The sequence below is a fragment of the Denticeps clupeoides genome, chromosome 18 (genome assembly GCF_900700375.1).
Source record: "Denticeps clupeoides chromosome 18, fDenClu1.1, whole genome shotgun sequence".
In the NCBI taxonomy this organism is placed as follows: Eukaryota; Metazoa; Chordata; class Actinopteri; order Clupeiformes; family Denticipitidae; genus Denticeps; species Denticeps clupeoides.
This window is the reverse complement of record NC_041724.1, coordinates 12,195,320-12,207,998: the sequence shown is the minus strand read 5'-3', so window position 1 is coordinate 12,207,998 and position 12,679 is coordinate 12,195,320. Positions and strand designations below refer to the sequence as shown.

General features: G+C 46.0%; 1 protein-coding gene across 1 annotated transcript; it reads right to left on the bottom strand.

Annotated features, from left to right (window-relative positions):
- Positions 1-380: 380 nt before the first annotated feature.
- xkrx (XK related X-linked) lies at positions 381-11,072 on the bottom strand. Its single transcript, XM_028960152.1, has 3 exons — positions 10,132-11,072; positions 3,388-3,647; positions 381-2,228 (listed from the first exon to the last, which is right to left on the bottom strand). Exons 1-3 carry the CDS (start codon positions 10,494-10,496, stop codon positions 1,423-1,425), a joined length of 1,431 nt encoding a protein of 476 aa, XP_028815985.1. The 5' UTR covers positions 10,497-11,072; the 3' UTR covers positions 381-1,422.
- Positions 11,073-12,679: the final 1,607 nt, after the last annotated feature.

The window sequence follows — 12,679 nt, the reverse complement described above, 5'->3', positions numbered from 1 at the left end:
GTCCTTTTCGAACGGAAATTGGAGCGTCCACCAAAACGAGGATTGTTCAAGTGTCTCTTACACTGTTCCGTCGGACAATGTGGCTTTTCATACCCGGAATGGAGAACAGGTTTTCCCGCACCACAATATAATACTTTTCTTTACAAAAAAACAACAGCCGACGTCTAAAAACTCATTTATTGAGGTGGCGTAACAATCCTTCCAGGAAGGGTTTATTCATATTTATGAATATATTTATTACAAAGAGCCACTTTATTTCTTTATGTATATGGTTGAGAGTATATAAAATATTCTTAAACGGTAACTGCACTCAAAATGTCTTTTATTATTAATTTATTAACAGTTATTTCAATCAGTAAACATACATTCAATTTTAGCAGTTGCAACCCAGTAGTTTTTTTTTTTTCATATAGGCACTTCACAATAAAATGACAGCATATTTACACAAACCAAAAGCAACAAGGACACAATATCATTGTCACGTTAAAAAGAATTGTTGCATAATTAGATTTAATAATCGATCAATAAAAAAATTAAGGCATAAACATAGCCTACAGTTGCTTGCGGTGTGTGTTCATTGTAGAACCTTTTTTTAATGCCTCTCCTGGGTTCTGAAGTTCAATCTTTCAAAGTTCTGCATAGTTCACATAGCTGCAACATACAGCCTACCAATTCTTTTCTTTTCCTCTCATAACTTCAAAGTGTAGATTAGAGGATTTCACCCTGTTAGGACCTATGCAGGTAGATGATAGACTAGGGGAAGCCCCTGGTGTGACATGTTATTCCCTTCAAATTCCGAGACTCACTTGGCACTTTCCCCACACACCTGGACTCAAATTCCTGGTCCCGTTCTGCCCAGTGAAGGCCACCTTTGTGTATCTTACAGACCAAACACACACACACACACACACACACACACACACACACACACACACACACACACACACACACACACACACACACACACACACACACACACACACACACACACATTAGGGTCTCAGGGTGGCATTTAAATACTTGTTTCCAATATTTGCACCTTGAACTGGTAAACAAGAGGACTGATCATTAATAATATACATTCTTGACTATTTAAGGCAACCATTAGTGTACTCCCAGCAGCTGTGGTGCTGTTTCTCTCGCAGTCCAGAAGGGGGCAGCAGAACCCAACTGAGTAGAGACCGGCCACTGGTACCTTATTTGGACTTTCTTTGCCCGCCTCAAACTATGTTGGACGACACGATACCACAGTTCATCTCTTTTTCCCTGCTCTTAAATGGCACCACTAGATGCGAAAATGTGCGAAATTAAACACCCAGTTTCAGAAGTAGTGAAAAGTGCAGGAAATGATCCCCCTCTTGCCCGCAACGAAGCATCACTGAGGCACGTTTTTGTGCAAATCACACTGCTCCAAAGTCAAGGTCAAACTGCATCTAACAGATCATCGAGAATGTCCGTTTCACGATCAGTCATCAGAGGGTCGCTGTTGGGCTCCGGCGGGGCCGGTTCTCCGGGCGCGTCGGGAGCCGCGGGTCCAGGCCGGGGCTTCCGCCTGCAGCAGCAGACACAGCGCAGGCAGTCCTCCACGTTGTGCCTGAAAAGGCGGCGGCAGGGGTGGCAGAACTGGTAGAAGAGCAGCATGAAGAGCACAGCCAGGGCGTAGCACACCAGCAGCTGCACCACCAGCAGCGGCGCGCACACGTACTCGTAGAAGTCGGTCTTGAAGAAGTACCACAGCACGGTGAGCGCGGCGTTCTCGGCAAAGCGGCCCGCGTAGTAGAGCGCCACCTGACTCCAGCGCGGGCGCTTCTCGATCAGGTCGTGGTCGGCCAGGTTGAGCTGCACGGCCGACCAGCAGAAGACGTTGATGCAGGCGTACAGAAGCGTCACCATGACCAGCACCACGGTGGTGCCCAGCTTGCTGTAGTTCTTCTCCACGTTCTCAGGCAGCGAGCCTCTACGCACCCAGAACTCCACCCAGGGAAGGAAAAAGAAGAGCAGGAGGTTGAACAGGCCCACCGGGATGATCCAGCGGGGGACGGCCGTGCTGAAGAGGACCAGGGTGGTGACCCGCGTGGCGATCTCCAGCCCACGCCACAGCACCATGCAGAGATATGCCATGGGGCGGATGCGGAATTTGTACTCATCGTACTTGATGTTGATGGCGAGGACGGTGCAGACCAGGGCGCCGTAGGTGATGGAAATGAGCGTGATGACCATCAGTGCAACTGAAAGGAGAGTACATTTTTACAAACTTTTTTCAATGGGGGCCACATATAGAAAAAATGTAAAACAGCTGGGCCACCCAGTAGAGATGAGGGGGGGTAACACACTCGCCTATGAACCAGAAGACCCAGGTTCAAATCCCACTTACTACCATTGTGTCCCTGAGCAAGACACTTAACCCCGAGTGTCTCCAGGGGGGGGACTGTCCCTGTAACTAATTGTTAAGTCGCTCTGGATAAGGGCGTCTGATAAATGCTATAAATGTAAATATTGGCTCACGTACTTGGCTTCGTAGTGTTGGTTTCATAGGTGTAATTTTTGGGGGGTCATGACACCCCCCAATAAAGCGCATCATTCCAATCGATAAATATATGAATCATCTTGCATTAATAATGTGTTGGTTTATCTTTATTCATTTCATTTGCCAGCAAAATAATAGCACGATATGGGCATTTATTTAACATGTCATATCATTAGCTACACGCCTAATCCTGTTAGTGGATTTTTTAACACAAGAACGCCGTTCTGGCATTTAATATAAAAACAATGTATTTTAAGCCACTATTTCAAAAAACTCACTTCGTAAGTGGTGAACTGTGGCCGCAATGCCGTACCGTACATTCAACTCAACACGACCTCGCCCCATTCACACATGCTGAATCCATATCACTATATTATTTTCCCACCACGTCTGGAACGTTCTGCACATGCTTGCTATTCCGCATTTCGTTTAGTTCTGCTCGGCTTCAGTTACATTTTTCTGTGATTTCTCTGCCTTGATCAGGGCAAACGCTCCACCTTGTGTTGAAACTAGGAAGTGCAGTTGAGAACAAATTTTATGTGTGGGCCATGTTTCATTATATTTTTTTTAATATGCTGCCGGCTAATCCAACATGGATCACGGGGTGTATCTGGACACGCCTGCTTCAAATAGTCTGATCGATGCTCCCTACAAGGGCCAAACAGAAGAGCCAATTCAAAGCAGCTTCAGAGCATAATCAGGCATTTGAGAGCACGAATACGAAAAGCAAGCCGAAGCATGATCTGCCGCAGAATATCAGAATATCGTCTCAACATCAGAAGCTGCTTCTTTGAAATGCAGCCGCAGCATGAGACGTACTTAGTGTCATAGGCTTTAGTACGGAGGCATTGTACGCTTACCCCTGATTTTGAGGAAATATTTCTCCTGGATGGTGGCGTACATCTGGAGTGTGAGCTGCGGGGTGGAGCCCAGGAAGGCCTGAATGACCGCGGCGCGTTTGAAGGCGTTTCGGTGGACGGCCAGCTTGCGCTCAGAGTGGCCCACCTCCCACTCCATGGGCAGCCCTTGCCCTTTTTTAAGCGCCATCTTCCTTGAGATGGTGACGTACGGCTCCTCTTTCCTGCCGGCTTTGAAGTAAACCACCAGCGCCTCAATGCACCTGAAAGGGGAAATGCAGATTCCCATCAATCACACACACTACCAGTCAATAGTCTGGACACACCTACTCATTATGGAACAAAACTGAAGACGTAGGACCATGAAATAACAGACATGAGGTTATGAAATAAACAAAAAGGCAGCATTTCACACTCTTGGCTTCTCTCCACCACCTTAAGTTACACGATGAGGACGGTTTTCCAACAGCCCTGAAGGTTTATACTGAACACTTTCTTATCATTCTTCTCATGATAATGAGCATTTTGATGATGACAATAGTGAACAAAGCCTCTGAAGGTAAAAAGAGGCGACTCTGAAAACCACTCAAACATACTTCACTTACTCCTGATTCAACAAATACAAAATATGTTTCTTGTGTTGGACTCTTCAAAATGGCTCCATCTTGGTCTCCATAAATACCACAGAGTCAGTGCATCAAAATTTCTGACTGGTAGTGTACATAACTGCACTACGCAAAATAGGCTCAAAGAATGAAAATGTGAACACAAAAACAATTAATTATTTTATATATAATTCCTAATAACTGTGTGTTATTGCACACGACAAATATGCACCTCACTGCTGCACGGTGAAGTGTCTTCTGGCCCCGGTGGGCTTTTTCTAAAACATTAGATCCAATTATTAATGAGAAAAGAGGCTTTACATTCACAGCATTTATCAGACGTCCTTATCCAGAGCGACTTACAGTCAGTATTTACAGGGACAGTCCCCCCCCGGAGACACTCAGGGTTAAGTGTCTTGCTCAGGGAGACAATGGTAGTAAGTGGGATTTGAACCTGGGCCTTCTGGTTCATGTGTGTGTGTGTGTGTGTGTGTATTTGTGTGCCTGTTACCCACTAGGCTACTAGCACCCCTGTTTTAGAACACTGGAATAAAATAATTTCTGTTTATGCCATCGTGTGATTTTCTTGTTGCGTCGTTACTACCAACAGTCACAAGAGGGCACGCGTATGTAAAAGGTGTCCACAGGGTGCTGCCGTTACAAATGCCGAAACGCACGGCCTGCTCGCCCACACAGCTCGTGCCGGGTCAGTACCATGTCGTCATTTTTCTGACAGCGAAGAGCCTGGTGGTACCCAGAAATCAAATAAAAAAAAAAAAAAAACGCTGGAATTCCTTTCTTCACAGTTTACATTTTGGCTGGAGTTTGTTTTTTTCTGTAGATCGCATACGTCTTTCTGGATATTCGAAACGATCACCCTCTATCAGGGCAAGAAATGTCAGCATCAATAATTGTACACAGGCACACACACATGCTTTCATATTAGTATAGTTTCAGATGATTCCGTACAACCGGCTGCACCACAACAAACTTTGAAGTCAGCAGAAGCCCGGGGTGAGTGTGTGTGTGTGTGTGTGTGTGTGTGTGTGTGTGTGTGGTGTCTGGGAATGCACATGTGTGTGTGCGAGGTGGTGTCAAGTTCAGTGCCATGCCCTTTGCTATCTTTGTACGGATCTGGGTCATCGTTTACTGTATTTTACGGTGTGCCGCTGAAGGTCTATTTAATGCACGCACCAGACTGGGCTCTGCGTTCTCCTGGCCGCGCAGACTGGGACGAACCAAAAAGAGACAAGAAGAGAGACAACCACTCAACAGCCTGTCTTAACAACTCAAGACAACCGTCGCATCAATCGAGGTTATAAAAAAAAAAACTATTTACACAAAAAATTTAACTTGTTCATTCAGTCCCCATTTAAACTGCATGTGGGTGAATTATGAAATCTGCCATATTCATTATAAACCCATTAAAGATGGGGTTGGGGTTTGACTATGCATGGCAGCTCCGCTCGCAAGATGACGCAAGATGCTGGGTTCACAAGAACGAGGCGAGGCGAGATTTTTAACACAATTTTCAGCACCAACTGGCTGTTTGTCTGGCCATGTGAGGTGCGTCTGCAGTACAACATTAACCACTTCCCCATCACTGTCCACTGTTCAGTTCGGATGCACCTACTCATTTATGGGTCTTGCATTTTTTTTTTTTACATTTTAGTACGAACTAAATGCAGAAATGCATGAAACAACACGCACAAGGTTACGTAATAAACAGACAAAACATTTTGCTGCTTTACTTACTTTACTTTACTTTATTTAGCAGACGCTGCGATGGCAACAGTTCTCGCCATAATACATGGAAGCCATGCGGGCCAAAGATCAAGTGGAGGAAACTTAAAGGCAACATCCACACGGCCCTGCATCCTTCCTTTAAGAAGCCACCAGGGCGTACATAACTTCCCCAAGATGCATTGTACGAAGCTCCACTCAACAGAACAAATATAAAGGGAAGTTGGGAGTTCATGTGGGATGCGGTCTGTACACCCATGGTTTCAATTCTGCAAAAAAAAAAAAAATTATAATAATATCCTTACTGCCCTTGACCTGAATATGTAGAGTCTGTATGGAAAGTATTGCGCATCACTTTTTCCTCATTTTGTTATGTTACTGCCTTATTCCAAAATGGATTAAATGCATTTTTTTTCTCCATTATAATTTGTGAATAAATGTGAATAAAGTTTACTTGCGGTTTTGGCGTATTTATTAAAAAAATAAAAATTGGTTGAATGAGGTAGGTGAAGAAGTGGACGTGCGTTTTTTTTTTCTTAAGCACCCAGCGCTTGGCTCCTTGTAATTCAGCATGGACCATAACTCACGCCACGAAATCACGACGCGCCGGACCCCGCCAATGTGATCTGGACGCACAAAGCCAGGCGCAATTTGAATGAAATGAGTTATGGAGCAGCCGGCATGTCAGGCTGCATCAGAACCTTTGGCCCACGCGGTTGCCGGGGCAACAGGTGATTATAGAATAAGAGGCGCCAGGGTGGCTGTGCCGAAAGCGGAGCTCCAGCAGACAGACGCGTCTCTGGACCAGGCGCTTGTTTGCGGAGGAGACAATCACGACCACCAAAAGGTGTTCATTGAAAAAGGTGCGACCACATCGGCCTTATTTAAATCGAATCAAAGTGGCTGATTTGGAAAGTCTGGTAACGCGAGAGGAATTCATCAGCCTCTTAACTCAGGCAAGATATTCTTACCTCAGTTAATATTTAATTGCCATCATTTTAATCACCCATACATCACATCCCATGATCCATGGCGAAACATTTCCCTTAAATTCTGCAACAAGGTCAAGATCGCAACTCTCCAGCGGCTTCTGTGTTTTAGAATGTATTGCGCTCAACAACGAATGCCTCTCCGTATTTAGTGCACATGTAGTCGAGGGAGCAGCTTTCCAGGGAAGGGTAAACGATCAAGGGGACAAAAATGATCCAATGATCCCTGAGGATGCGTTGCAAGAAAGAAAAAGAAGAATGGGTGCAGCGACCTTAGGATCGTCTCTTTATCTGAATATTCAAATGATCGCTGGGAGAAGAGGAGGAAAAAAAGAATAAAAAAAAAAGAACCAGATTTACACATGGAAATCCTCCACCCAGCCACAGTTGTGACATGTGACACATTGTGACAATAAACCTCAGCTGTGGGGTCACATGGGCTGTGGATCTCTGTGGTGTCCACGCAGGAAGCTCACCTTCACCTGAACTTGGGTAGGGCAGAGTTGAGATTCAGGCCAAGAATCTGATCAGGCCAGACACACAGACACACACACACACACACACACACACACACACACACACACACACACACAAATTGCTGTCAACACAGGGTGTCGTTCTGCCATTTTCTGATGCTTCACCCCTCAAGGTGACCACCCCCAGGGTGGTAGTAGCCTAGTGGGTAACACACTCGCCTATGAACCAGAAGACCCGGGTTCGAATCCCACTTACTACCATTGTGTCCCTGAGCAAGACACTTAACCCTAAAATTGCTCCAGGGAGACTGTCCCTGTAATACTAATTGTAAGTCGCTCTGGATAAGAGCGTCTGATAAATGCTGTAAATGTAAATGTAAATGTTTATCAGAACTGCCCAGCATTATGCAAATACCCCAGGAGGTAGAGAGGGGCGGAGCCAAGGATCCAGTCAAACATCCTTGACCTCAGGAGGCAGACGGACCCGAGCGTGCGGGAGGAAAGCCTCATTACATACAACAATGGGCCCGATCCGATACCACGCCATTCTCGCCGGTAACGCAAGCGGTCATTATCGGTCAGATGGAACGCGACACCCTCGGCATTACATCAATATCACATTTCACAATTAACAAAAAGCACAAACGAATCAGCCGAGCCAGCATCAACATTTGAATATAACTAGCGGCTAAAAGGTCACATGGAGGAATAATGAAAGAAGGTAACAATAAGCTAGAGGACAAGCGCCCGGAGCTCCGGGACCAACGCGAGGCTGATGGTGGTCCAGTAAAGGTCCTGCAGCCCAAAAAACGGGAACACGGTTCGAGGAGCGTGGGCGTCACAGCGTGGTGGGGAAGTGAAGCACCGCGGGCGCGAGCGGCCTCCGCCGCAAGCCCACCTTCCACCTGCTGCTGCCATGCGTGTAAAACGCTCAGCTTTTCTTCTTTAGCTTATTCGATCATTATTTATGTGGATTATGGATTTAATTAGTCCCTCTCTCGCACGCCTCATCTTTTCATTACAAGTTTGAAGGGCTTAGACTCACAATGGAGCAACAGGCGTGAAATTACTGCGGCTGTTTTAATATTTTATTCTACAACAAAGACGCTTTGTTTCACGAGCAAAAAAAAACACACAAATACAATAAAAGAAAAATTGTTATGGCCTGTGGGCTAAACTGTTCTCTTACCGGTATCAGCGCATCTGTATTAGTTGGGAAAGATATTAAAAAGCAGAATTATGAATATTAGTGTGGATCCAATCAAAATAAGTGCAAGAACTGGGCCTGAAAGCTATGCAAAAAGTAATTCAGGAAACGAGTACTTAATTATAAAGGGCGCTTGTATTTGAAATTTACCAGTCAGTTATAAAGTACAGGCTAAAAGTTTGGACACACCTTCGCATTCAATGTGTTTTCTTTATTTTCATGACCATTTACATTGGTAGATTCTCACTGAAGGCATCAAAACTATGAATGACCACATGTGGAGTTATGTACTTAACAAAAAGTGGAGACCTGGCCTCCACAGTCACCGGACCTGAACCCAGTCCAGATGGTTTGGGGTGAGCTGGACCGCGGAGTGAAGGTAAAGGGGTGCTGAACACCTCTGGGAACTCCTTCAAGACTGTTGGAGGACCATTTCAGGTGACGACCTCTAGAAGCTCATCGAGAGAATGCCAAGAGTGCAAAGCAGTAATCAGAGCAAAGAAACTAGAATATAAAACATGTTTTCAGTTATTTCACCTTTTTTTGTTAAGTACATAACTCCACATGTGTTCATTCATAATTTTGAGGCCTTCAGTGAGAATCTACCAAAGTAAATGGTCATGAAAATAAAGAAAACACATTGAATGAGAAGGTGTGTCCAAACTTTTGGCCTGTACTGTGTATCTCTTCAAATGTAGATTAAAGTTCTGTGACAGTCTCCTATTCAAACTACATAAAAATATGTAAAAAGAATTTGTATCAGAGATTAATCCAGGCCAACAAGAAAGTGATGGCTGGAGAGCAAGAGAGGGGGAGAAAAAGTTAGGAAAACTTCCAATTATATATATTTTTTGTCTTTGTACCATATTATTCATTGAAACTCCTGTACATGCCTGAATCAACAGCTTGTGAGGTCATGTGAGAATTTGAAAAATGCAACTCATTAAGAATTGATATGATTTGTTCATTTTAATAATAAACCTAATACAAACACACCAGATCAAAACCTTATTCTTTCATTTTAATTCTGCTCCCACATCTCCTGTCCTGGGGTTAAAAATAAATAGCAAAACAAGACACCATCCAGGTCAAAGGTAAGTCCCGACCATTCCACCTGGAAAGGCCCAAGACTCCCACTGTTTACATCATCCCTCTGAATTCCAGAGAAACCGGGCTGAGAGATCCACGCCGCTTCTTTGAACTACCTGGCGAACCTGCCTAGACTCCGCCCCCCGCCCACACCCCGGCTGAAACTGGCTGAATTAGCATAATAACAACACACAGGGATTGTGAATTTATTTTTTTATTTTTTTTTACATTTGAAAAAGGCCTGCAGGGCCCTCTGGGAGTTTGAGACTGAACACGCCCAAAAACAGAGTTTTGGTGTAAAGGCGGGCGTGTTAGCCACTAATTTACAGCTGGAATCTCGGATTCTCAGATTCAGCTGGTGTGGCTGCAAACTAGAGGGGAACACGCCCGCCTATACACCAGAAGACCACAGAGACCCAGGTTCAAACCCCACTTGCTACCATTGTCCCCCTGAGTAAGACACTACACCCTGAATGTCCCTGTAAATGTCCTCCAGGCTCGGAGTCGGAAAGCCCAGAGAAGGTGGACTTATTTAAACTACACAAAAATGTGTAAACCGACCCCTGCAGCTGTCAGGCCAGCAGCGCGCATGCGCACAGCCACACGCCCCAAATCGCACGTTTTCGACCCCGGTTTACCTGATGACGGGTCCCAGCAGCAGCATGTGCATGAAGAGGACCAGCGGCCGGTCCATGCCCAGGTCCCGGTGCACAAAGGTCAGCGTGAGCTGGGTGAGCACGGCCGGCACCAGCATGAAGGTGATCGTCAGCCCCATCCACACGTAGTCCTGGCTCCTGCTGTAGAAGGCGCAGAGCACGGAGGCGCACACGATCTCGGCGCAGTACAGCGCGGCGGAGAGCAGCCCGCTGAGCGGCGCGTGGACCCGGCGGCGGCGGCGGTCGACGGCCGCGACGACGCACCCGTTCTCGGCGGCGGCGGCGGGGGGCGGGCGCGGCTGGACCTCCACGATCTCGCTGTCGGCCGCTCTCCCGGCCGCCTCCATGGCTTGGCTCAAAGTGGCATCGCAGGTTCTCACTTGTTATGTCCCCGTGACCCGCTCCACTGCCGCATCCCGACCACGCCGACAGTCCGCGGGCGCCGGGATCTGGAATAAACGTCGTTCCGGCAGCGACAGACGAAGCGTTACGCCGCCCTAGTTCTCCCGCTCGCGTGGAATCAGGCGTGTCCACGACCACTCGCAGTGCACGCGCCCAGGCTACGTCACCGGCCGACGTCCAATCGGCTGGAGGTGGTACTGCACCTCGAGCCGAAGCAAAACTTCTTATTTTTTTTTTCCTGCCCCCCTTCAGGTGCTTGACTGACAGGAAGAACGGACTAGTTACGACTTGTTTACTGAGTTACTCGAAAGCGATAGTTTGACGGGAGGCGGCGCCACGTCACCACGCGGTTTCCGAACTGTTGCGATTTCAGGCCTGACGAGCGAAATACCCTACGATCGTGTTTATAATTATTAAAATAATACGACTACCACTAATACTTCCACCGCCACCACCACTGCTTGTAATAATAATAAAATGTTAGACGTGTTGAACCATATCTAAATAAATAATTATTCATATATATATATAATCACGCTAGTATATATTCTTACAAAAAAAAACAATAAACAATAAATGCGCATTAAATGATTGCGCGCTAAATTAATTATACAACCAATCAGATTCCGCGCCGTCGAGCCCGGACCTGTTTACGCTTCAGACGCGGCTGTGCGTCGGGCGCCGATAGCGCCAGGGAAACGGTGTCCGCCGGGTCCTAACGCCTAACGCCGCTGGTTCTGTATGGGTCCATGCTGGCGTGGGTTTGCTCCAGGATCTCCGGTTCCCTCCCACTTTGCAAAGGCATGTAAACTAAGTATGTTAGTCACTTTTATTAGAGCGTCTTCTAAATGCTGTAAATGTGAATTTGTGTGTGTGCCCAGCACTGCACCCTGGGTGAACTGCCCTGTGTCCAGTGTCCCAGGACGGTGTCCAGCAGCAGTGACCCTGAATAACAGGGTTGCATAGTGGTTATGCCAAGTAAGTGAGTGGTTCTCTATGGCACATTCAGTTTAATTTTGACAGGAAGAAGCCTATATTTGCCATAACATCCATATTTATTTGGGTGGGACACATCAGTCAATGTAATTTTTTTTCTTGCAACACAGATGTAACACTTATGTAAACATAAGTCCAGTAGACCCATTCAGAAAAAACTACGTGTAGAAACAGTTCTACTAATAACATGTTGTTGTTGCACTGATACATCTGGGTAGGATTTCTTATCTGCATTCCTCACTTGGTTTCATTCTTGACATTTTATTGGCCTTGAGGCTTCAAATACAGTTTCTGTTGCCTGTTTTGGGTAACTGGGTAACTGTGGGTGTTGGTCTGGAGGTAACCTTTTGCTCTGTCCAGTTGTGCCAGTGGACACAGTCGGCTCAGGATGTGAACAGGTATAACTTGTCCTCAGACTGGGTTTTGGGGTTTTCTCGGCTTGGCTTGGCTCGGTTTCAATCTGAGTGTCATTCTACCGAATTTATGGTTTAAGTTTTTCTTTTACAGAATCGAAAATGTCCATTGAAGTTGTGCAAGGAATACAACTTCCTCTGTTGTTCATTTCACATTCTCATACACACCCCTAGACATAGCGTGTTTTCTGTCTCCACTGTTGTATGCTGCATGCATCACAAGCTGTCTATAACATGAAAAACATGCCTCATCGTAGTATAGCAGGGGAAGAAATACAAAATGAGAATTTAGAATTTTGTACAACTCTTATATTTCTGGTGTCTTCTTTTTGCTGATGTTGCACATGTTTTGCATTTATTGTGTCATGGTCCCAAAGAGACTTCAAATTGCCCTTTTGATTCATTATGACACTGTACTGGGTGTCGATGGTACTGTTGTTTTCAGTGCAATCCACAAAGGATAAATTCTAGTGCTGAAAAGCAACCTTGTCATAAAAACAGCCATTTGTAACCTAGTTATGCCAGTTACTAGCCTGAAATAGCACACTTCTTGCTTGTGAATGGGATCCGGGCTGCTGAGTGGGTGTTGTAGGTCAGTGTAAGTCAGTGCCTCGGTGTGGCAGGGTGTGGTGCTGTTTGAGGCCTGCTGGGCTGAAAATGTCTGGTCTCCACCTCCTCCCATGAGTCACAGTGCAAGCAGATAACAGTTCTGTCCCGGT

What these genes read in the sequence shown, in the direction of transcription:
- xkrx (XM_028960152.1), bottom strand. Translation starts at nt 10,496, where the DNA reads ATGGAGGCGGCCGGGAGAGCGGCCGACAGCGAGATCGTGGAGGTCCAG. An exon ending in CTGCTGGGACCCGTCATCAG is followed by an intron (nt 3,648 to 10,131) that starts GTAAACCGGGGT and finishes TTCCCCTTTCAG; the next exon opens with GTGCATTGAGGCGCTGGTGG. An exon ending in ATATTTCCTCAAAATCAGGG is followed by an intron (nt 2,229 to 3,387) that starts GTAAGCGTACAA and finishes CTCTCCTTTCAG; the next exon opens with TTGCACTGATGGTCATCACG.